The 24,752-nt window shown below is 32.8% G+C and overlaps 1 protein-coding gene across 2 annotated transcripts; it reads left to right on the top strand.

Moving 5' to 3' along the window:
* Positions 1–761: 761 nt before the first annotated feature.
* Positions 762–20,917, top strand: LOC129946365 (uncharacterized). 2 transcript variants are annotated; one of them, XM_056056518.1, is made up of 3 exons: positions 762–1,001; positions 18,913–19,223; positions 19,296–20,917. In XM_056056518.1, the coding sequence occupies exons 1-3, from the start codon at positions 949–951 to the stop codon at positions 19,937–19,939; spliced, it is 1,008 nt and encodes a 335-aa protein (XP_055912493.1). In that variant the 5' UTR covers positions 762–948; the 3' UTR covers positions 19,940–20,917. The 2 variants fall into 2 exon arrangements, with proteins under 2 accessions (XP_055912493.1, XP_055912494.1); XM_056056519.1 differs by lacking the exon at positions 762–1,001 and adding an exon at positions 2,323–2,341.
* Positions 20,918–24,752: the final 3,835 nt, after the last annotated feature.

The raw sequence follows: 24,752 nt of genomic DNA, 5'->3' as shown, positions 1-24,752 counted from the left end.
GGTCTTTGAATTTTAGTACTTAACTTTTAAATCAAAAAATTAAGACAAAACATACATTTCAGTAAATCGAAAAGATCATTTAACCCATTTTTCTATAAAATTATGTGTAATCTGGATTATCAATGTTTCGAGCATCCAAATTTACATGAAAAGATGATTCAAAATACGGAAAGCACATGAGTTAATTAGAGAAATATGATCAAAAATACAGAGATCTTCATATATGGAAATTATAGGAAGTACCATAATGAGGGTAATTTGGTATGCGTATCTATCTTTCTCTACTTTTCTTCGCAAAAATAATAGAATTAATCAGTGATGCATATAAATCTGCCATTAGCCTCTATTTGTATACATTTGCTACAAATCTACCTTCAAAAATAGTCATTCGTGTAAGCCCAGCCTTAATTCCCTTTAATGATTATCTGTACAGTTCGAAGCAAAACTTTGATTCTCTAATATTATTCACCTCCCACATGGATATTTATAATGCATTATGACTGAAATAATCTTAATTTCTTTTAAGTTTGAAAATAGAATCTAATCTATATTTATTAGACCACTGCAACATCTGCATCTGCATATAGGTATAAAAAATTAGTATTATTTGTGCAAAAATTTAAAATATTCAATTATATTATTTTTAACTCTTATGCCATACCTGCTTTTTAGTGCAATTTGACATTTTAACTTCGCTCCGAAACGCACCCCATAAATATACGTTTCCACTTGTCAAAAATTGTGCAGTTTTATTATTTTTGCTGTGCAAATTTACATGACATTTCATATTTTTATTACAAACGTCGCAGAAAGATGTTCGTGGTGGTTCTGAATCTATTGAAGTTGAAGTAGTTCTTTGTAAACAAATTTTGTATTAGTGATTTTTGTAATTATCAAGAAATTGAAAAGAAAAATTGTTCCCCCAGAGCTTAGAGCCAAGAGCCCATCATGTGCGGCTATTACGAACGCATCATGATGGAATTAATCCATGTGTACGAAATGTAAGTATCCTCCACCAAAGTTATTGTAATTATTTATTTATGTTTACAAAAATGGCAAAATGGAATAAAAATAAATATAAAAACCTATCCAAATCCAAGGCAAAGTAAGGCCAAACAAGGTAAGCAAGCATAATGAGAGAAGAATGAAAAAAAAAATAAAACAGAGACACTACAACTTCGAGAAAATGACGCAAATCGAAGGCAAGTCCTTGACCAAATAATTATACTTGTTATCAAGGAATTTTTGTATTGTATAAACGAAAGAACGTAACTTTTTATCTATCTATCTGTTGAGTTGTTTTGTAATTGATTTCTTTTAACAACCATCATGTGTCTATTGCCAAGTTTTTCTTTTCCTTTGGTTCGCTTTTAGAAAACACACACAAAAGAAAAAGAGGAAAAAGGACAATGAACTAGCTCTGTCGGGACTCAATACCTCGGTCATAAAAGTCTTGCACCTTTTTTGAAATAATGTCCTGTTTACCAGCGACATCGACACCTGAAAGACCATGAAATAGGTATAACATAGAACTATACCAAACGAAAAGGGTTTTCTTTGTTTTGGTCAGTTTGTTTTTTTATCTTATTTCCTATCGAAATTTTTATCGTATCGTATTTGTTTTTCATGACTCTTAACAGCAAAATATTATGAGGAGTAGATTTCCGGTAGTGTTATCGAAATTAACATAGGGAAATAGAGAGGTACCTTCAAGGTCTTATGATTTGTTGTTGTTGTGTTGAATTGAATAATTATAAAAAAGCAAAGTTAACTCAATTGAGTTGTGTTTTATGTACTCGTATGTATGTTTTATTTTTTGATAATAATTTTTGTCTATCTTCGGGCCAAACAAACACATTTTTCAAGGTCGTCGATTTCTAAATAAAATATAAATACAATACAAAAAACTGGTTCAATGAACTAACTTAAAAAAATAGGTATAGCTTCTTTGTTTATTGTTGGGTTGAAGGAGGAGACATTTGGTGGGTTGATTCTTTTTGTCTGTCTTTTTGAGAATCTCATGTTAGAATTAAAATCATGTATTTTTATTCACTTTAGGTGAAGATATTAAATTTAATATAAAAAATTATTATTTAAAGAAAAAAACACCACTCTTGGTTTATAACGTATTTTTGTTTTCGTGTTTTTTAAATATTTGTAAGAAGTGCGTCACATATTTGTATTTACGCCTTCTTTTATATTGTTTTTTGTTTTTGATGCTTATACGTTAATAAGTTGAAGTGCTAGCCTCGAAGAGTGTAGTCCATTTTATTGAATTTATATTTTTTCGCGTGATATCAAAATTAAACAAAATTATTATTTGTGTCAATATTGTGCAAAGGTAGGTTAAGCTTGAAGTGGAGCACGGCCTTTTGGGATCGTCCAGTTGCATGTTTAGTATAATAAATAACCTTTTGGGTGGTAGTCACATAGCAAACCTTTAATTCCCTCTTTCTCTCCCCTTAAAAAAAAAAAACTAAAAACAAAGTGAATGAATTTTGTGTGTTGAAAATTCAGAGTGTCTATTTTTTATGTTTATTAAAAGCATTGGTCAAACTATATGTTAAAAACCTTTTTAAATATTGTGATCACGTAAAAGTAGAATAACCCTAACCCCCGTAAGAACTTTTAACATGCAAAATGTGTATCGCAATTCTTACTACTTTTATGTTAATTTGAAAAAATGGAAAACTAACGGTATTTATTTTAAACTTGAAATTCTGTAAAAGGAACAGCAATAATAAATCAATTGTTTTGTTTGCCCTCAATTAATTCAAATCGAGAAATAGTATTTAACTGTTTTAAAAGTTGTTTTATGTTTTTGAAACTTGAGAACTTTTTCTTTCTTGCATTCCTAAACTATTTGAACAATTTGTTTGTGAGAGTGTAGCATTTGTTTGCGAACAGCACACGGAATACTTTTGACGAGTTTTTCACAACATTCTGAAGAAATTTCATACCACTGTTCTTGAACCCGTTCCCACAGGACTTTGACTGACGATAGTCTTTTTTAAGAACAACCATACATTTTCAATTGTATTAAAGTCTGGGCTCTGTGCAGGGTACTGTAGTACTTGAAAGCATTGATTTTCAAACCGTTCCTTAACAAATGATCTTCAATTGAGAAGCTGTTATCTGGAAGCGAACGCAAGTTATAAAATGTTATGTATGCAAAAAAATATGCTTATCATAATAAAAAAGCAACTGAACTGGGCCTTACTAAAAATCCAAAGGACTTTCGGGAGAATTGCTAAAGAAATTAACGGAACCAACTATAAAATAGGTGCGGGTATTTCTACCGAAACCCTTGCCACTCACTTTAAACTTTCACAGAAGATCCTTTAATCACTTGCCAAATATAAGATAAATACATTGAAAGCGAAGAAATTGAAGCTTGTTAAACAAAGCAAAAAAACAACAAGGCACCTGGTGAAGATGGAATTCCTTACGAATTCTTCAAAAATGCAATCCCTATGCTTCTCAAACATTTAAAAATTATTATCAATAAAATCTTTATGAATGCCGACATACCTTCATTGTTCAAAAAATCCGTCAGTTTCCCTTTACATAAAAAAAGCTCACTAGACTTACCCAAAAATTACAGAGGAATTTTATTCATGAACGTAATTGCGAAAATATTTTGCAGTCTACTAGTTGAAAGGCTCGAAAAATGGATTGAACATAACATATTTTATCTGATCTACAGGCTGGTTTCAGAAAAAACTTTTCAACGATTGATCATATTTTTACGCTATCATCTATAGTCAAAGCGTTTTAAACACGTAACAAAAAGGTCTTCGCATTTTTCGTTGACTTTAAATTTGCTTTTGACATAATTAATAGCAATGCTCTTATCTATAAGCTAACACAAATTGGTATATCTACTAAGTTCCTGAGAGTAATTAGAGAGATCTACACGGGTACGAAGGCTGCTGTTTGGAATGGAGTGAGCTTTTCAGAATGGTTTAGCACCAGCACTGGAGTCAAACAAGGATGCCACTTAGCGCTCTTTTGTTCTCGTTATTCATTATTGATGTTGAGGAAGAACTTCCTGGGGGATTAAGAATAGCTAGCTGCAAATGTGTTACTATACGCTGATGACCTCGTTATACTTTCAGAATCACCCGAAGGTTTGCAATTGATGATTAATCGGTTATCTGCTTATTGTAACAGATGGGGACTTTCTATCAACATGACAAAATCCAAAATAATAGTATTTGCCCGTACACAAAACGCTTATAATGGAAGAAGCTGGAAATGTTATGGTACGCAATTGGAGGTGGCAAAAGAGATCAAATATCTAGGCTTGAAATTGAATCCAACATAAAATTTCAAAATTCATTTATCGGAGAAAGCTCACAAAGTTTGATAAATTTAACTTGGAAAAATATCTTGTCTAACAAATAAATTAATTTATGTACAAAATACAAAATATTTAATTCAGTTGTGAAATCTACTCTCTTGTATGCTGCTCAGGTTTGGGATCAGAAGAATATGAAGAAATCGAAAAATTGTATAGGAATTTTATAAAGAAAATTTCCAACCTACCTCTGAATACGCCTAGTTAAGCCATATATTTAGAAACAGTACTTCCAAAAATTCTAACAAGCACCCTGAAGTCTCAAGCTGACTACATCATCAAAGTCTACAGCAACCATCAGAGCACAAGACTTTCGAAAAAACTTCTTTTATATGAGCTAAGAAACAAGGACTGGTGGTTTGCAAGATGGCAATCTGTTGGCAATGAGTGTGGAGTGAGATTGGATGATTGTTTCAACAATGTAAACCATGTGAAAGAACAAATGTACAGCATCATAGAGAAAAATGAGGACATAATGAGCCTTTTACTGATAGAAGAAGCTCAAGACTCATTCAGTAGAATAATCTACAGTCAGCTCAGCTATAATCTTGGTGCCAGAAATTATTGTAAGGATTCACTAAGTTATGAAGAGATGTCCCTAATCTTTAAAGTAAGATGTGAAGTCCTCAACTTAAAGAGACTTGAAACATCTTTAACGAGCATGATTGGAAAACATTAAGTACATTTTTGAAAGATATTTACAAGTATAGATTGTTATTAATAACAAAATTCTATTAAATTCAAAACATACACAAATTTAAATATTCTTAATTTTTTTTGTCAACCTGGCTGACGGCATAGCCATAAGCATCTAAATTCAAAAAATTGTATACAATTTTGAAAATGAATGTAAAGAAATGAATTACTTGATGGTTAGTGCGTTGGACTGTCGTGCCAGAGGTCTTGGGTTCGATCCCTGCCTATGCCATTTTAAAAACTGTAGGTCCCCTCCATCCCTGACAACAGTACTCGCACACAGGAATGGTTGAGAGTTGTAAGTCACTAGGCCCTAGTTTTCAACGGACTGTTGCGCCACTCACTTTATTTTTAATTTTTAAATAAATTACTTGCATACTTACATGAATTTTCTCTCGTCTCTTCCAATTCTATTGCCTTACATCTGTACAATATCAGTTACTTTTTCATCTGACACGACACCAATCATCATCTGCCACGACTTCTTCACAAACTCAAGCCGAACTTTATTATTATTTCTTCGAAAGCAAAGGATTCTTTTTTTTCTCCAAGGCACTTAAGCCAGACGAGTGTAGGGCTCATTGAACTGTCTACTTGCTTACTGTTTTTGCAGTATCTCCGCGAACTAGTGCTGCTTCATTTGAAGCTCAATTTGCTTCTCCTGTAACTTGTCTTATAACTCGTCGAGTATCTGCAGGGCTCAGTATCCTTCCTCCAACATTCTTTTTATGCTCTTGGTTATCCACCCTCAATACAATCTTACATTGAAAATGGATCCTATTAAAAATTTAGAATTGAAATTCAGAACCTAAAGTTGCTCCCCAGAGAAGCCATCTTAGCCGATTTATGTTCATCCTGCCTGTTAACAACGTAACGTCATGAAACCTTAGTGTATTTGATTATTGTATTTCACAGCAAAAACTCTGTCGCACATTAAATATTACATTTAAGGTGTTCATTTCTGTTCCAAACTAGAATTTACACATCTCATTGAATTCATTGTTAATAAAGCAAGTTCTATACATGGTTTTATAAAACGCTGCACAAAGGGGTTTAATGATCCCTATGGTACTCTTTCTTTGTACAATTGTCATGTGTGTCCTTATCTTAAGTATGGACCCCCTATTACGAAATTCATAGGAAATATATTGAATCAATTCAACATAATATCATTTACTTTTCCCTTATCTGATCAGCCTCCGTATGAACATAATATTCAGCTTCTTTGAATGCAATCTCTCTATTAAAGGCGTGCTAATATTGACTTACTTCAACAACTCAGTAATGGTGAAATTCATTCACCTTATTTATTATCTTGTATGCATTTGAATTACCGAGACAGAGCTCATAACCTACGTACATTTAATTTTACACATATTGACTTCCATAGAACTAGCTATGGAAAGAATCGAGCTTGATATCGAATGAACAGTTTATATAACCTGAAATGTGGGATTAAAATCATTGTTTAAAACCAGTGCTCCACTGTTGTAAACTTTTTTATTTTATTTTTCTATTCTAATAGTTCATGTAAAAGTTATTATGTTTTGTATTATGTGCTTAGGCTATATTTAATTTCAATAATATTCATGATGGTTTCCAAAATTATTAAATTATTTTACTTTATTTTTTTTTTCAAATTATTTCAATATTTACTTTAAATATTTATGGGATTTCCAAAAACCTTCATATATAAGTTCTTAAATTGAATTGGTCTTACATATATCTTAAATAAATGATAACCCATTTATAGTCTAGTGTAGTGAAACAAAGAGTCAACCTCGAAATGAAAGACAGTAAGTTGTAGATATGTTTATACCATTCTTATGGTGATCTAAACATCGTGTAAAAAGTATTGTACAATCTCTGTCAGCGTCCTAAGCTCCTCGTCTATATGTCCATTTTGTTTTAACACTTTTACAATATTGTCATGCATACAGATTTTTGTTTCAATCATTGTTTCACACGCTCAGCAGTTATAAAGATAGAAGACCGAAAAAGTGCAACACGCAACAATTTGTTTGAATTAAATTGTCGTCAAAAACATAAAAGATTTAAAAAAAAAGGTTTTCCTTTGAAATGTTTAAGCTTTTAATTAGTCGTCTAATCTTCAACCGAAAAGAACAGCATCCCATAAGCAAATTAATAGTTTTTTTTTTTAAAAACAAGAATGGTTCTCATGTGTTAACCCCAGGAAGAGGGCTGAGTGATCCAAATTGGATTCCTGGATACCATGAAAATTCTTCCAACTATTAAACATCATTTAAAGTAATTCATTATGAGCTACTGACACAAATTTTTTAATTGTCTCCAGAAATCCCAGCCCCATTATAGTGGTTCAGCCTAAGAACTACAGTTTTTGGTTGTTTTTTGTCATTTTTAAAGTGATATAGTATTTTAATAACCTTGTGTGTTAGAGAAAATATTATGGAAGACTCAATTTTAAAACAACTTCATACCTTGAAATGGTATTGATTTGACTGTGTGACAGAAAAAAACAAACTTTATTTTGATGATCAGTGTTATTAGTGTGTTATTTACGTACGGGTACGGTACTTATTTTTAATCTTTAAACTCTTTTTGAAATAAAAAAAGCTAATGTCTGGTATTTTTTTAAGCTTTGAAAGTATTTGGTTTTCTGGCGAATAAAAATGATTAAACATAACCCCATAAAAAGTAATCGAATTAATGAAGGAACCAGTTAACACGAGCTCTTCTAAAAATCAACATGCGCCGTCTTTTAAAATCAAATGTCATCGATGATTAAGTGATAAGTTCTTGGAAGTTAAAAATCATTCAGCAATGGGCGCACAGTGGGAAAACAGCGGAAAAAAAACTATGTTTACCAAAGTACGATTTTAAAAAAAATTTCCCAAAGTAAAAATGATGGAGAATTCGGAAATAGATTTACAAAAAAACAAAAAAATTTGGTGAAAATATGAGTTGTTTTAAATTGCTTATTTTCTGAAAGTTTTGTACATTTTAAAATGTTTTTTTTTTTTTTGTAAATATGTTTGAAATGGAACAGGCACATAGGTTTTTTTTTTAAATCGGATAGCATTTTTTTTTTACGTAAAACAGTTTTTCAAATGTTTTTTAAATTCAAATAATGTTTTCACTGTTAGCGCTGTTTGGCGCTGTAAGTTAGTTAATTGCGTTTAAAAGTCTCAGCTATTTTTTCCAAAAAAATATCACTCGAATTCGGATTTTATAGTCATTTGAATCTGAAAAGTCAGGTAAAAATAATGAGTTTCGCAGGTAGATAAAAAGAGTTTGTGTTTGATGATACAATGTTTTTTAAATATTTTTTTTGGAATTCTGCTGGTTTCACAGGTAGAAATCAAAGTGGAAAGAATTAGGTATTGAAACTGCGAATATTGCTGTTAAATTATATCCTTGGTACTATTTACCAGCAAGTGCTCATAAGATTCTTTAACACGGAAAGGAAATTATAGAATCTTATGAAATTCCCATTGGTACCTTGTCAGGGGAAGTTCAAGATAGCTAAAATAAGGATAACAAATATTTTCGATGCAACAATAGCAAGAAAATTTCAAGGGCGGCTACAAACGAAGATATCCTGTTTTAAGAGTTGATTTTTCTTGCATCAATCAATCTTCTCTAAAAATTTCATGAAAATCAATTTAGTGGTTCAGATTTAATGGAGTTTTTTCCGTTTCCCCATACAAGGTGCGCCACTATGCGGCGGTTTCCTTGCTCATTTGGAAAAAAATAAGAACCGAGTAGTTATTCTTCAATGGGTTGAAGATTGTCTTCGCTCCATATACAGCATTTTTGCTTATCGACAAATCCATTCAACCAAACTTGGGCTTTCTGATTAAACACAGTTTTTCAATCGAAGTTCTTTTTAAAATAAATTTTCACAATTTAGAAACGTTCTGGCAATGACAATAATTATATGACCGGTATTTTTGGTGCAACAATTTAAAAATAGCCGTGTTCGATAAATGCATTCCATTTTTTCCAAGAGATTATAAAGCGCATCGCAATAATAGTTAAAAATAGACTCATTGACTGAATTACTCATAAGAATATGTAGGTGATTTTACTAAATTCTTTTTGATTGCAACGTTGATTTGAGTTCATCACTCCATCATCAGCAACATCCTAAAACAAGCCATTTACGTTACCTATTCTGCCACGCTGTTATCTCTTGTTCTATTCTGTTTTTCTTGCTTTATTCCCACCAGAGTCTACAGTGATTCATTTTTCTCACAACATCTAATTCGAGTTAGACTGGGTAAAGTTGTGATTATTGCGTCTCTAAGGAATCGTATTTTCTCACATTGGATGTTAGAAATTCTCAGGAAGATTCATCTCTAATACTTGAGAGTACCTTTTGGTAAGCCTACAAAACTCATGTGAGGGTTAACATAACCATAATTTGCTTAGAATAGGCTTAAAAGTTATAACATCCTTAGGGCGATGATTAGGGCGTAGTACCGTCATGCCAAAAGGTCTGACTTCAGTCCCTGCCTGTTAAATCTATAAGTTTACGGATATACCTCTTCATAGAAAATGCTTCTTAGCCGCGTTCTGATTCGGCGTACAAATTATAGGTCCTCCATTTCTAACATTGCTCGCATACAAGAATGGTTGAGAATTTTGAGTCACTGGGCTATGGATCTCCATGAGCTTAAGCGCTTTCGAAATGACTAAGCTTTGAATTTATTTATTTGTATCTTCTATCTATCTATCTATATATATAAAAATGAATTCCTGTTCGTTAGTGTCACTAAAACTCGAGAAGGGCTGAACGGATTTATCTTATCTTAGTCTTGAAATGTTCTTGGAGGGTTATGGAAGGTTTAAAAGGCAAGAAAAATTAAATAATTTCCTGGAAAACCCTAAAAACCCCCTTTTTCTATTTCCCATACAAACGTTTTCTAGAGTCAATTTCAACTTTATTGCTATTCAATAAAGTTCATATTAAATTATAATCACTCATTGTAGTAGTACTGATTTCTAATTAATTTGATTGGCTTCGCGAAACTTAATTTTAGCTAACTTCAGTTGTAACTGTATCAGATTATTTTTTTAAGTTTGATAAATCTTAAGTTTTGTCACGAAATAAGTTTCTGAACACAACCATAATATTTGACATTAGATTTGACAACCAACTAATATGTCAATCATTCTGTAGCACTTTAGAACACGGAGATTTATGGCTTAAATCAAATGTGCGAAACCTCACGTGCTAACCGCCTGATGACCAGATAGATACAGACCAAGAAAATAGTGGTATTGCTATGTCTGAATTGCGTTATTTAGTGAGTGACAATGAAGTGGATAGGCTTAAAATGCACATCAAACACAACAACAGCGAGCACGACATAATGAAATTGAGCGAATCCGCACACGCAGTGCTCCTTTGATACACAAATCGGTAGCAATTGGGGAAATGAAAATAATTTGTAAATATTATAAGGCGTTAAAATACACTGGTGAATCTACTAGATTATGTTGTGCTGGAGGAAAAGTAAAATTGCCACAATTGGTCCCACCACCAGATTCTTTATGGCTGAAACACAAACACGCTTCAGCTTCGGCTTCGCCTGACGTTTACGAGTTCAGCCATAGGAATTCAATGCATGCTATCACAATGGAGCTTCGACCTCACGTTTCGTTTGACAATCGTAAGGAAAAGAACGTAATGTAACGTAATGTGACTCCAAACGGAAGCTCTAGTTCATGGCTGAAACACATACACGCTTCAGCTTCGGCTTCGTCTGCGTTACGTTAGGCCTGCTTCGAGGTTGCTTTGAATGACATTTCTATTATTTCATCCCTCCAAACGAGCAAACATTTTGTTTGTTGACATTTTTGTACAGCTGATGAGCTGTCAGACAAAGCAAAAGTTCAGATAATTGAACTAGAGCTTCCGTTTGGAGTCACATTACGTTACATTACGTTCTTTTCCTTACGATTGTCAAACGAAACGTGAGGTCGAAGCTTCATTGTGATAGCATGCATTGAATTCCTATGGCTGAACTCGTAAACGTCAGGCGAAGCCGAAGCTGAAGCGTGTTTGTGATTCAGCCATCAATTATCTGAACATTTGCTTTGTCTGACAGCTCATCAGCTGTAAAAAAATGTCAACAAACAAAATATTTGCTCTTTGGAGGGATGAAATAATAGAAATGTCATTCAAAGCAACCTCGAAGCGGGCCTAACGTAACGCAGACGAAGCCGAAGCTGAAGCGTGTATGTGTTTCAGCCATTACGCTCTTTAGTTTCTGAGATTGGAAATGATTCGAAGCACTTCTTGGCCAACATTCAGAAATATAACAACTGTTTCCAGATGACATCATTTGGCGCTACAAATATTATACAGAATATTTTCATGCCCACTTTAAGGTATTATACCAGAATATTTTTTTTGTAATATTCAAGTTTGTACTAAAATGTATATACAGTGTGTAACGGAAGGGGGTATCAACCATGAAGGAGGTGAATGAAACTCAACAACTTTCCCGAAAGAAAATAGGTCGAAGTATGAACAAAATTTGGCCCTCACATAGTCAATCAATCAGCTGGTAGTCAGTTTTGTAGGGGAGGGCAACAGTTTTTTTTTTTCATATTTCGACCTATGTTCTTTGAGGAAAGTCCTGAAAGTACTTTAGGAAAACTCTGTTTTTTTAAGTCGGCAACATGATGTGTCGAAAATAATAATAAAACTTGATGCTTCATGAAAAAAAGCATCAAGCACTGCCCATGTTAAAATTATTCGGCAAACCAGAGAGTTTACAACTGACGATTTTTTCATAAGAAGTTTAAAATTACAATTAATTATGTTAATATTGTTAATTGAATTTTAAGATTGAAAAGTTCTTATGTAGTGCAAAACTTTTACTTATGTTTCTGACTCAGTTTCAACCATTTAACCATTTATAATTTTAATCATAAATCGCAACTCTTACGAATCCAAAATTAAAGCCTAAATCGTATACTTAGCCTAAAATGCAATTGGTTTAGGAATTATGATTATTACTTGCCCAGCAAAGTGTTTCGATTGATATCATATTTTTTCAACTGCATCAGTTTAAAAGACTATCTTAAAATCCCTTCCTTCCCTTCCCTTAAATCTCAATGTACTTCTATCTGCAACTTTCAAAAAATAAAAAAACATGCAAAATAGTTACATTTTTGTTAGAGTATGCAACTTTGTTGATAGTTCCAGTTTAATTGAATGGTCACGTACATATATATAAATGCACTAGTTTGCATATTGTGTTTGTAAAGTAAAAACAAAAGAAAGAAATATTATCAAGTCATCAACAAAATGTCGATTAGAGTTTGCAAACTATTTGATTAATCAACAAATCAAACAAATAAAAAAAACACCAAAAAAAGAAAAAAGATAAGAAAATTTAAAATATTTCATTTTTCTAATGTACAGGTTCGTACCTAAGTTGTATTTTTTTTAAATAATTTATTTTATCACTTTTCTGACTATTTGTCTTATTAAGCACTTTAAAAGGCATTACGTTACTTATAGAAAACAAACTAACAACAACAAAATATGAATGCATTGAGCCCTTCAATTAAGTTGCTTTTGTTTTATTGAAAGACGTAATAAGATAACAAATTTAATATTATTTGGAATTGCACAAACGTCTGGCCCTATTCTTACTTATGTAAATATTTTCATTTAGGTTTAACTGGTTTCTTTTGTTTCGTAAAATGTGGTGCTATTATTAAGTTAAATAAACAAATACAGTGACGGAAATAATAATAGGAACGTCGGCTTTCTTTTTAGTCAACGATTAATAACGTCATTTCTTTCTTTTAAGTTTTATAATTTAACTAAGCATAAACACTTTTCATTGTTGGGCTTATTATAAAATTAGCAAACAAATATGCAAACGCTGTCAGGAAAATATAATAGAAATATAGTGTTTGTGTGTCTTATGATTCGGACAATATGCCCAAAGTGTCCTTCCTGTAGAACACGAAAAACATAACACAGGTTCTGACGACTTAAATGACTTGAAGGCAACTTTATTGGAAAGTTTACAGGATCATTTATCAAAATGACAGTTAATAATTTTTTTATTTCCTTAAAACACTTGAAAATCTAACTAAATAATTTGGTCGAAATTTACATTCGAAGAATGAAGTTGACTGCAAATGAAGTCCGTTATGTTGCTTCAACGTGCCGAATAATTATTTTAGTAGTTTTTTTGTACGATGAACTAAAGGTAGAGGTTTTTGAAGTAAGGGTCTGAGTTTGACACTTGAAAATCTAAGTAATTACCTTGGTAAAAATGTACGTTCAAAGAATGCAGTTGACTGCAAATGAAGTCCCTTATGTTATCTGAATTTGTCCAGTAAGGCGATTTCTACTTTCTGATTCTGCCAAAAAAAAAACAACTTTATTGGAAAGTTAGTGAACAAAAATCTACCTTACTATCAAGTCAAGTCTACTTACATATGATGTCAGAATGATTATGATTGATTATGTTTCTTCATTTAACTGAAAGATGAATTCTGTTACTTTGTGATTTATTTAATTTCTACAACGGTTCCGAGTCATGTTTGAAAAAGAATAATTAAACTACAAATGAAGTCCCTTATGTTTTCTGAATCTGCCCAATTATTTAAAATGTGTTGTGAAAAATTTACCAATATTGAAAGATCTTCCAATCGTTTATACTTTGCTTAAGGAAAGTTTCTGGCTGCGTTCAATCTCGTGTTGGATAGGGTATCTTGGATAGGTGGATTTTTGGATACCTTGTTGAACGAGTTGGATAGCTGTTTTAAGATAGCTGTCAAAAATAAAAACAACTTTCAGCTGTTCATAAAAAGCAGAGAAAAATTTAAGCTTCGAAGTCAAAATTGTTGTAAGATAAAACATTTAATTGATAATTCAACTGATTCGTCGTACGATGATGAACTGATAGGAGCGTAACAATTTAATAAATAAGTGATAACCTTAATCTGTAATTTACGTTTAACAGAAAACTATTCAACAGAAACAGAGGCAAAAAGATTCTTCATCGTCTATTATGTACAGAACATCCTCACCTAACATTTTGTATCTTTTTGTTTACCAACAAATACAAAAAGGTGAAATCAATTTTCATTTTGAAATTCAACCATGTGTTGAATCAGCTGTTTTGTCAGATACCTACATACCCCAGAAATTCTTGGATACCTTTGGATTCCTTTTTTGACAACTTAGCTGTTTTTGATCAGGTGTTATTGTACACGTAAAACACTAACAAAAAGGTATCCGGATATCTGTCTGAGATTGAACGCAGCCATTAAGGCAATTTTATTGGAAACCTGACTGGAAAATTAATCAAGAAAAACCTACCTAACTATTAAGTTAACTCTTATCAAAATGACAACTGACCCTGTTTTTTTTTATTTAACTAAAAGCTGAACTTTATATTTCTGTAATTTATCTCTTAGGTGTCAAATTGGAAAAAGAATAAGTAATAATCTTATGTTTAGAAAAACAAATACACATTTTCTTAGATTTGTTAAATAATGTAATCTCAGATGATAGCAATTCTAAAATTAATCCCAAATACCCACATGAACAGTCAAGGGTTTTAGTTCAACCATTATAATTATCTAGCAGTTTTTTAGCATCTGAAGTTGGACCAAGTTTTTGAATTACAGCTTAAATGTGTGCTGACGACTAAGTCCGGACTTTTGATGCCAATCAAATCAGAGTTCACGAAGCACTCTTAACTTTTGTTTACATCAGAATCAGTCTCTTCGTCCATATACAGTGATGGACAAAAAACTTAAATGTTTTGTTTTCAAACAACATTTTTTTTTAAATTTAATATTTATTATAAATCTAGAGAGTAAATTAATTAATACATTTTTTTCCAAAATGTATACGTATTAAAACAGAAAATAAAGAAAAAAAGGTTATGTTTGAATGGACAAAACAATAGGACCATTTATTAAATAAATTATTTTGATTGTGTTTTTGACACTTTCTACACATATTTGTTAGTATTTGGCGCTATAACCCTTGTTTTGCACCACATCTTGTACTCTTTTCGGCATTGACTCCACAAGTTTGCTGCTGGTACTTTGTGGTATTGCATACCAAGCTTTTTGAAAATTGTTCCACAAATCTTCCTTATTTTTTGATTTTTTTCCAGCGAGTGCTTTTTTAACAATGGCCCATAAGTTTTCCAAAGGGTTAAAATCTGGAGATTGAGAAGGCCAGGCCACTACATCGACCATTTTCTCTTCTATCCAGCTTTTGGCTTTTCGAGATGTATGCTTCGGGTCGTTGTCTTGCATGAATTTCCACCTTAACGGCATTTCACATTCGGCATACGGAAGCATAACCTCCTTCAATAATTTTGTGTATAAATGCTGGTCCATTTTCTTTTCTATACGATAAATTGGATCTACCCCATAGCCATACCACGAAAAACATCCCCACAACATGATGTTTCCACCTCCGCGCTTTACCGTTTTCGTTGTATATTGATGTTTATGTGCAGCATTTTTTGGATGTGTCGTACCCATCTCTTACCGTCTGATCCAACTAAATTCACCTTTGTTTCGTCGGACTATAGAATGTTTCGCCATTTTTGTCCATTATCTGGGCCTACCCAATTTAAATGGTCTTTGGCGAATTTTATTCTAATCTGTCGGTGTCTTCTGGTAAGAAGTGGTACTTCCCTAGGACTTCTTCCAAAGAGATGCTGCTCCTCAAGCCGTCTCCTAACTGTTCTTTCACAGATAGGCAAGTCTAGCTCCTTTTTAATATCCCCAGAAGACTTAAACAGGTCTTTCTTACATAAACGTTTTATTTGAGCATCAAGCTTTTGGGATGTTTTCCGTGGTCTGCCTGTTTTTGCGTTGGTTTTTTGGGGCTGTAGTGCATTATGCACAAATGTCTTGGATCTCCCAATTATTTTGGCCACTTCCCGCTGCGACTTTCCATCCTGCCCCAGTTTGAGGATAATTTCCCTCATGGTTTGAGTGCAATGTACTCCGCGACCCATTTTTTTCTTTCTTCTTGTGAATTCTCTTTGTAATTGAAAGAATTTTATTCCAAGAATTCTGTTCTGTAAAATATTTTAATCAAATAACAATAATTTCAACATACATTTAAACAGAAGTCACCTGGTCTTATTGTTTCGACCACCTCTAATGAATGTTTTTTATAAGCTATTTATTCTTTATTATTTTTGCTTGAATCAAAAGTTAACCGTTTATCAACGATGATTTACACACACACAAAAATATAACGGTCTTCATCTTGAAGAGAGAGAGCTCATTGTTAAGGCATCCCTACTGGTCTTATTGTTTTGTCCGTCACTGTAACATTTATTTCCAAAAAATCGTTGTATGAATTCTGCAAATATTTTCATACATAACTTACACTGCGTATTTGATTGCCTCCTTTTTTAGCTGGACATATTTAACAGATTCCTAAGCAGCACCAACCTCCATATTCAAATGCTCCCTAATGTTTCGCTTTAGTTTTCTTGGAAGGCCTACAATAGTACAATCGTGGACCTTCTTTGGACATACTCTTTTATCAGCTCTGTGCCTAATGCCTGCAAATACATTGGCCTTTTTGGTAGCGTCACATTATTTGCCCTCAATATCACCATACTATTTATTCCTGCAATATCCAGAAAACGAAAGAAGAGTGTCAATGGCCATCTATTTTTCTTCCTTGAAACCAAATACATTTTTTCTTTTTATCGACTTCATTTAAACCCCCTTTTGTTTGATTGTAAAAAGTAACGATGCTGGGTTTGCGCTTCTTATTTGTACTTTTATCAATTTCTGCAGAACTCTAGATATTTTCTTTTTAGGCACGTAAGATACGAGTGTAACTGTTTTAGACAATCCAAATTAACTCGAATATTCAGGTCGAATTTTATAAAACAAGGAGGTATTTCCTTTTTGTTTTATCGCATAGTACCCACAACAGAAAGTTTATAATCCTTGGCCAAATCGTTCATTATCGATGGTAATGTTTCTAGCAGTCGGGCTTTGATTTCTTGTACTATCGGAAAGGACATTTCACTCGAAAGCCAATCATCATCTCATCGATTACAACGTTCTCTCCCACTGAATATGGCAAACTACATTTTTTATGAACATATCTCAAACTTCTCTTATTGGCGCAGCTTTGTATAGAGTATGACATTTTCCGTAAGAATGTTTTGAGTCTGACGCCTCACTCTGATATTGTTAGATTTTTGCCACTCCGTTACTTTATCGCGCCCTGAAAAACAGCTATTTATTTCTGAAAGTGGCAAATCATCCTCATCTGGGTGCGAGCAGTTTGATTCCTCAGCAGATCGAGGTTCCTCTGCAACAATGTGGTCGGAAGTTTCTAAACCTTGGTCGCAGAGCTCTGATTCACGGTATACTCTTTATTTTACTCCTAATGACATAGTGATAGGCTACTAGAAATGAGAATTACATGTGATGGGTAATAATAATAATATGAACGAAAATGTACTAAGCGCGGTCGATCCGACTACGATTGAAGGTTAAAAAAGAATGGAATATCTGGGAGGTAAACTTAAAAGGAAGATCAGAAATACAGGTAAAAAAAAGGACATCGTAAGGTCAAATCACAAAACAATTGGTATTCTAATCCTTCAAATACAAATGACAAGTAGGTTAATTGTATGGTACAAAGTTTCTGTTAACAAAATTAGATTTTATGACATGCCATTAAAGGATTACAACATTTAAACCATTAAAAAATAAATTCGAAAATAGGAAAATGCCATTCTTTATTCGTTTCTATTATTTTTGTAGGACGAAACCGTTAGAAATACTTCTGTGATTTTGTTTAATTATATGAAAAGGTGTTTTTTTACACGTATCGTTATCAAGAAGAAATAAAACGCATATAATTTAATGTTATGACCAAGAATTTATAATTTATGTATTATAAAGATCAGGATTTGCCATTATGTCTTAAAGATGATTTCAATCAAGACTAGTTCCTTTTTTGGGACAGTTTTACTAGCAATTGGAGGCGTATGTCAGTAACAACACACTGAATATTCCAGGACGTCAATCGTCTCGGCTTGTATCTGTAAACAAGCGACTTCACGTTACCCTACAAAAATAGTCCAACACGAGAACACGCCATCCACAAACCCATGAGAACGACGCGAGTTAATGCGCACACCAAAAGTGTTCTTCAATAAATTGGTTGTTTCGTTGGCTTTTAAGAACTGCGTCATTGTGTGTTATGTGGAGCAGTTAAAAAGCTTTCATACATTTTTTTTTAAGTTTTCATTATTCCACAGTAATTGCCTCATTGATAATTTCTCAAAGAGTAGACAAGCCGTTAAGACACGTTGCTATGTATGTATTTTAAGTTTGTTCTAAGAAAGTTTTTGCCAAGTGATTTTACCTACGCAATACTTTATAATTGAGAAAAAAAAACAACATTTTTTAAACTTCTTAAGATGCTTTATTGATAAAATTGTTAACGTCTTTTACCTTTTTTGTTGGTTTAAAATGTATTCTAAATCGAATTGTATCTAAAAATCAGTCCCTTGCTAGAAGTTAAAATATTACTAAGCCGAGTTCTAGACCTCCTAATTCGAAAGTCTAATATATCGTATCTCTATTTCAATCTAAAATCTAATTTTTATTTTTTTAGAAATTAATGAGAAAATGAGTTAGAATTCAATCGTTTTTTATTTTTAATAAACCGAGTTTTCGAGACTACAAATTTGTCAACCTAACCTGTCTTAAATCTTCTTTTGACATCCCTCAATACAATTTTGCCTTTAAAATGAATAGAATGAATAATAATTCCAGTTTCAAAAAATTCTTCATTAATTCTGTTTTTTATTTTCTTTTTTTAGGATACACATAAAACCTTTAGGTCTACTATTTCTGCTGATATTCTTTTATTGGTTCTACAAAAACATCTTCTCTGTGCAAATTATCCCACCCGATGAACTACAAATGAAAATGATGACACTAATCGATCGTATTAGAACAATTCGTGAAGAAAATCCAACACTTTTCTGTGCAATGGCTTCGGCTGTTCTAGGAACTTTAGCAATTATCGGACACTTTCTATCCGGTTCTACTGTGGTGCTAATAAGTTTGGTTGTTGCTGTAATATTTTCAACTAAATATAATTTTAAAATATTGAAAATAAAGAAAGCAGGTAATAAAATAATACCCAAAGAATGTCTACAAAAATTACATTTATTAATTAAAAAAACCTAATGCTTTTTAGATAACACAAATTTGGTTAAATTACAAGAAAATGAATTCGATGAATTTCTACCCGAAGTGAACGAGAGTAATATGTCGCTTTTGGAGCGTGCCAGTGATCAATCCAGTGCCGCCCTTCCTGCCGAGGAGGGCGAAGAGAAAAGTGAGGAAATTCCCTCATTTTTAATGATCCCTGATTGCATACCCGAAATCGACGAGAACTCAACCGACGAAGACGATGCCCTCGGTATAGGGGTACCCGATGAGATAATCGAACGTAATCGATCAGCAGAAATCGAGTTCAAGAAATCACACTTCAAGAAGGACTCGTCCGTATCAACTTCTTCATCATCCGACGAAGAGAATTTATCCAAGGGCTTAAAGTTTCCCGATCATTCGTCGAATGTAGTTGATCATGGATCATCACACATCAAAAAAATCGAGCTTAATCCACAAATGCAGCAATCACTGATTATGTCAAGTACTCTCCTACCAAGCCTAGTCACAGGGCTGGTATCATGGGCTGGAGGTGGAGCTGCTGCAAATGACAATACTTTCATGAAAAGTGAACCACATCGTGTTGTACACGATGACAATAACAGAACCTATTCGGATGAAGAGGATGAAAGTGATTACGAAATTGTTAATACTGAAGAGTATCAGTAATCGAAAGAAATTAAAAACACCAACAAATTTTTAAACTAAAAAAAAAAAACAAAATAAAATATTGTGAGATTATTAAAAACAAACAAATTATTTAAAGTAAAAAAACATGTGTAGTGTAGTATTTTACAAAATTATTAGAACTTAATCAGAAGCATAATGTCAAAGAGTACTAAATCCTATTCGAATATATAATTAATATTATTATAAATTAATATTCTCCTCGTAAAGTTTTATGTTTTTATGTTATACACCAAATTAAATTTAAATATTTATAAATTCAAATTAAACAAAGAATTTAATTAATCTTGCAAATTTTGTTTTTATTTTTCGTCATCAGTTTATTCGATATCAAAAACAAACAAAGAAAAAAAATTAAAACACTTTTTTAAAAAGTTATTTTCGAGACTGAAAACAAACACAAAATCCCAAGTCCAGGAAAGACTTCGAGGACATTCTATTTTTTGTTGTTTTTTAAATTTAATTTTAATGAAATTGCTATGAAATGCATTTTAGTATAAAATTTGAAAGTTTTGTTAAAGAAATCGAAAGGAATTCCAAGATTTCAAAGAAGAAAGTGAAAATCCATGTGTCTTTCAGACAAAGGGCAGGCAAAATTAATTGTTACAATATTTTTCTTAAATATAAAAGTTAAGTTGTTTTGTTTTAAAAGAAAATAAATAAGAAAACTGTTGTCAATTACATTTGCCATAAAATTACTACTTACCCAACAAAAGAAAAAATAGAGAAAAGGTAAAACAACAAAATTTGCAAGATTTAAAATTGCAACAAAGAAAAAAAAAAACAAAAATCGAAAATATTAATTTATTTTTGTATTTTACAACAAACAAGTAAACAAAGCAAAACATTATTTTTACAGTATTTGTTGACAAAAATGCCAGTATGTAGAAATTGCATCAGCAAAAGCCAGTTAAAATTTATGCTAATAAAACAAAAAATAAATGTGCTAATTTTATGGTCTTCTTTTTGTTTGCTTTTGTTTTTAGCTCTGCTTGCATTTCTTTTGGTTCTATGTTGAAATGTTTGTTAGTCGTTTATAAATTGAAGAAGCGTTATTTTGTTTTTGAAGACAAGATTTAAAAAACTAGCAAACAAAAAGTTGTAAGTACATTTTATGGTGAACAACAGATGGAAAAACTTTGCTTAACCTAGCGAAATGACTAAGAACACATTGGTGATGATCATGATGGGGAGACCTAATCGTTTAAATAGTTTTGCAATTTTTAAACTGATCTTGACGGTTAATAATTTCGAAAGCTTTGCTTATAAAATAGTTGAATGCCAAATTAGCATAAACAACAATACTAAAGTAAAGGGTGGCCAACGGAAGTTTAAATTGAGTTTTTTAGTACCCGTGGCGTGATGGTTAGTGCGTTGGACTGTCATGCCAGAGTTCTTGGCCTCTTAGGTCCGATTCCTGCCTGTACCATACAAATATTTTTTCACTGGTATTGTTTCTTGCGAGGAATTGACAAATTTTAAAATGAGATTATCCAATTGTAGAGGGTTGAGGTACATAAGCAGGAAGTGTTACATTTAAACCGCAGGATTTGCAAATTTGCTAGCCGCCATGAGTCATTGGTACTTTTTTTACTAATTTTAATATTCGATGGCAAAGTGATGGGCCAACCAAGCACGCAACTTATCTGGTCGAGGGAAAAAGATTCAAGCAAGAAGGCACAACAGGCAATAGACGTGTGTCTTTTTATTTTATTTATTCGAAATCTACCTTTAATCGATAAGGAAAATTTAGGCGTCCACAGAAATAAAAAAAACACAACAGCTCGTGAAAAAGAAAATTTTTCGGTGGAACTTTTTCTTACAGCCCTTACGCTGTACCGTATATAGTGACGAAGATTATTTCTATATTGATGGAGATGTTACTAAATATGCGATACGATGCATAAATATGGATACATGGTACAACAACCGAACACAAATTCAATAGGATGGTGCGACTCCGCACACAGCTGAGTGTGTCCTCAGAGGGATAACTCAAATTAAAGGTTTACAATAACAATCCCCGCACCATTTAGGTCCTGCATGTAAAAAATATTATATAAATACGGAGAACCCTTGTAGCGCCAAAAATGGCCTCACACATTTTTAATATTGGCGGCATCGTTTTTAAAGAAGAATGGGTAAATACTTTTTCCAGAGGTTATACCAAACGTTGAGCTTAAGTGAATGCAGTTTCAGCGGTTGAATTTACGATGGGTTCCCACTACCCTTGATATCGATGTTTCAAGACTCTCCACAACTCATCGAAGAATGCTACGTATTCACCTCAGTTCGGGAAGCCTGAGATTGAGGAAAACGTTCAGCGACCTAATCATGTGCGCAGAAAATGCTTTAAAAAGACCAATAAACTCTTTTGGAAAAAATAATCGAGCGATTGCATTAGTAAACAAAGTTATTTACATAGCTGTTAGTCAAATAATAACTCTTGTAACGTTTTTGATAGCCTTCAGGTCGATGACGGGGTTGGTGGAGAGGTATACTCCGACGGACTAAATGCATGCCTCTCATTTCGTCTTCCGAATCACTGAAGGCAGAACTTTTAACCTACAAAGAAACCCTCTCTTGACTCAGAGAAATATAACCAACCGGTCAACTTAATTAATTTGGCCAATGCAAAACCCTTTAAGCAACTCATTACTGTCCTGGAGCTCCTACAAACGCTTTTTGCAGAAGCTGTATGGAGGAAGAAGAAGAGGATACAATGTCTCACTTGCTATGTTCATGTCCATGACAGAGGCTCCACCCTGGAGACTTTTATTACAATTATCCGAATCTATTTCTAATCTAAGAAATTTCAAAACATCTATTGTCTCAAAAGTTTCATAGGTAGCTATAACTGGTTTCACGAGTAAGGTAGATCTTAAGATCCATATGGTATCACAACAGACTTCCTATTATTTATTTTAATTTTATAATTTGAAGAAAAAAAAAAGCTTTTTGAGGCTATGTAAATTCATGGAGTAGTTTCTTTTTTAATAAAATTCGTGATGAATTTAAAACTCCATAATCCCGTACTTTAATATTTTGTTTAAAAGTGTTCAGTATCTAAGTTGTTTTTCCATTCCATCCAGAGATGAATGGGAAGACAAAAAACTCCTAGATGACAAAAGCATTAATTTTTAAGCAGATAGATCAAAGACAAATGAGGGAGTTGGTAGTGGTGTGTACTCAGAAAAGCTTAATCTAAGCATCTGATTCCGCCTCCCTAATCATTGTAGCGTCTTCCAAGCGGAAATTTTAGCGATCAATGAAGTCCTCTCCTGGCTTAGAGAAAACGTGATATCAGCATCTTCTCTGACAGTCAGGCTGCTATTAAATCTCTTGACGGTGTCTCAACCAAATCTCAAACGGGCCTCGATTTTCGATCGTCCCTTATGGAGATGGCGCAGCAATTTAACATTCACCTCTGTTGGGTGCCGGGCCACAGAGACATCACAGGAAATTGTAGAACCGATGAACTCGCTAAAAACGGATACAGTCTTATAGGCAGACACAAAATACGACTTGGTGTAGCCTCAAATGATTTCACAAGAGCTGTATGGATAGGGAAGAAAAGGAAACAATCTCACACCTTCTCTGCGCTTGCTCTGCTCTTTCACTAAGACGCAGATTTCATCTGGGAGACTACATTTTTAATAATCATAGTGAACTTGCTAATAAGGATATCAAATACCTTCTTCACTTTATAAAAAGCTCAAAATGGTTGGACTAGTTAGAAAAATCTCATACAATTTTGCGTTACGAACGGATTTAATGATACAGTTTTTCGGGATTCGTAAAATTTTCCGTTGATAGGGCTGGGTATAAACCTTCGAATATTTTTTTACAAGTAGGTAACTTTAAAAAACAGAGGAGTAATGATATTTTCAGTTCAGCTTTGAGTTCAACATAAGAATTTATGTGAAGGAAATAAGGTCTTAAGATACGCATCCATTTCAGAGTAAAAGCACTTATAGTAGCTCTCAGACAACTCTCAAGAATAACCTTTCAAGTGTACACAGCCTTGAGAGGGAAGAACTGACATTTTACTCTTGATATTCAAATTTATGAGAGTTACTCGAAGTGGATACACTTTTTAATTATTTTCGGAGATGAGTTCGAAGAATTCCAACAAAGTTTGTATTTTGTCGCTGTTCCCTAAGAGATACTTAAGCCGCTGCAAGTTTGTGTTTATAAGAATAGATGATGCTTTTTCGGCAATTTCCTTACTTTCCACAACTTATCAAGTAGATACGGTTATGAAAATACTTTAAGAAACTTATCACTCAAAACTTAACTGGTGTAGTGAACTCACGATATTAAAATCTAATAAAATTACTCTCAAATGGGAAGGCACACGAGAAAAACTCTCAAGAGTATGAACTCTAGATAGGACACGCATATTTATTTTGAACTTAAATATAACATTCATGGTATTCTAGTCCTTCGTCCAGAGGAGAAGCATAGAACCATAGGTACTGAGGCTATGACAAGTTTTTGCGATGACGTATAGTTTATTTCAGGGTCCATGGCGCAGCTGGACAAATACCTCCGTAGGAATTTTGGGACTCATTTTTGACTAAGTTGCGAACTCTTAAAGTGGAAAGTAAGGAACTTGCAAAAAAATTCGTCATATAACAAATGAATTTTTTAATTAAAAAAAAAAAACAACTTTATTTTCCTATATAATTCCAAATTTCAAGACATTCGGTTTAAAATTGCATTAGTGGTAAAGATCAAGTCTGTCCAACTTAAAAAAATGAATTATTAAGATAAACGAATTTGCAATTATCAT

Source organism: Eupeodes corollae, chromosome 2 (assembly GCF_945859685.1).
Source record: "Eupeodes corollae chromosome 2, idEupCoro1.1, whole genome shotgun sequence".
NCBI lineage: Eukaryota > Metazoa > Arthropoda > Insecta > Diptera > Syrphidae > Eupeodes > Eupeodes corollae.
The sequence above is the reverse complement of the archived record's forward strand: the minus strand, read 5'-3'. Positions and strand labels throughout refer to the sequence as shown.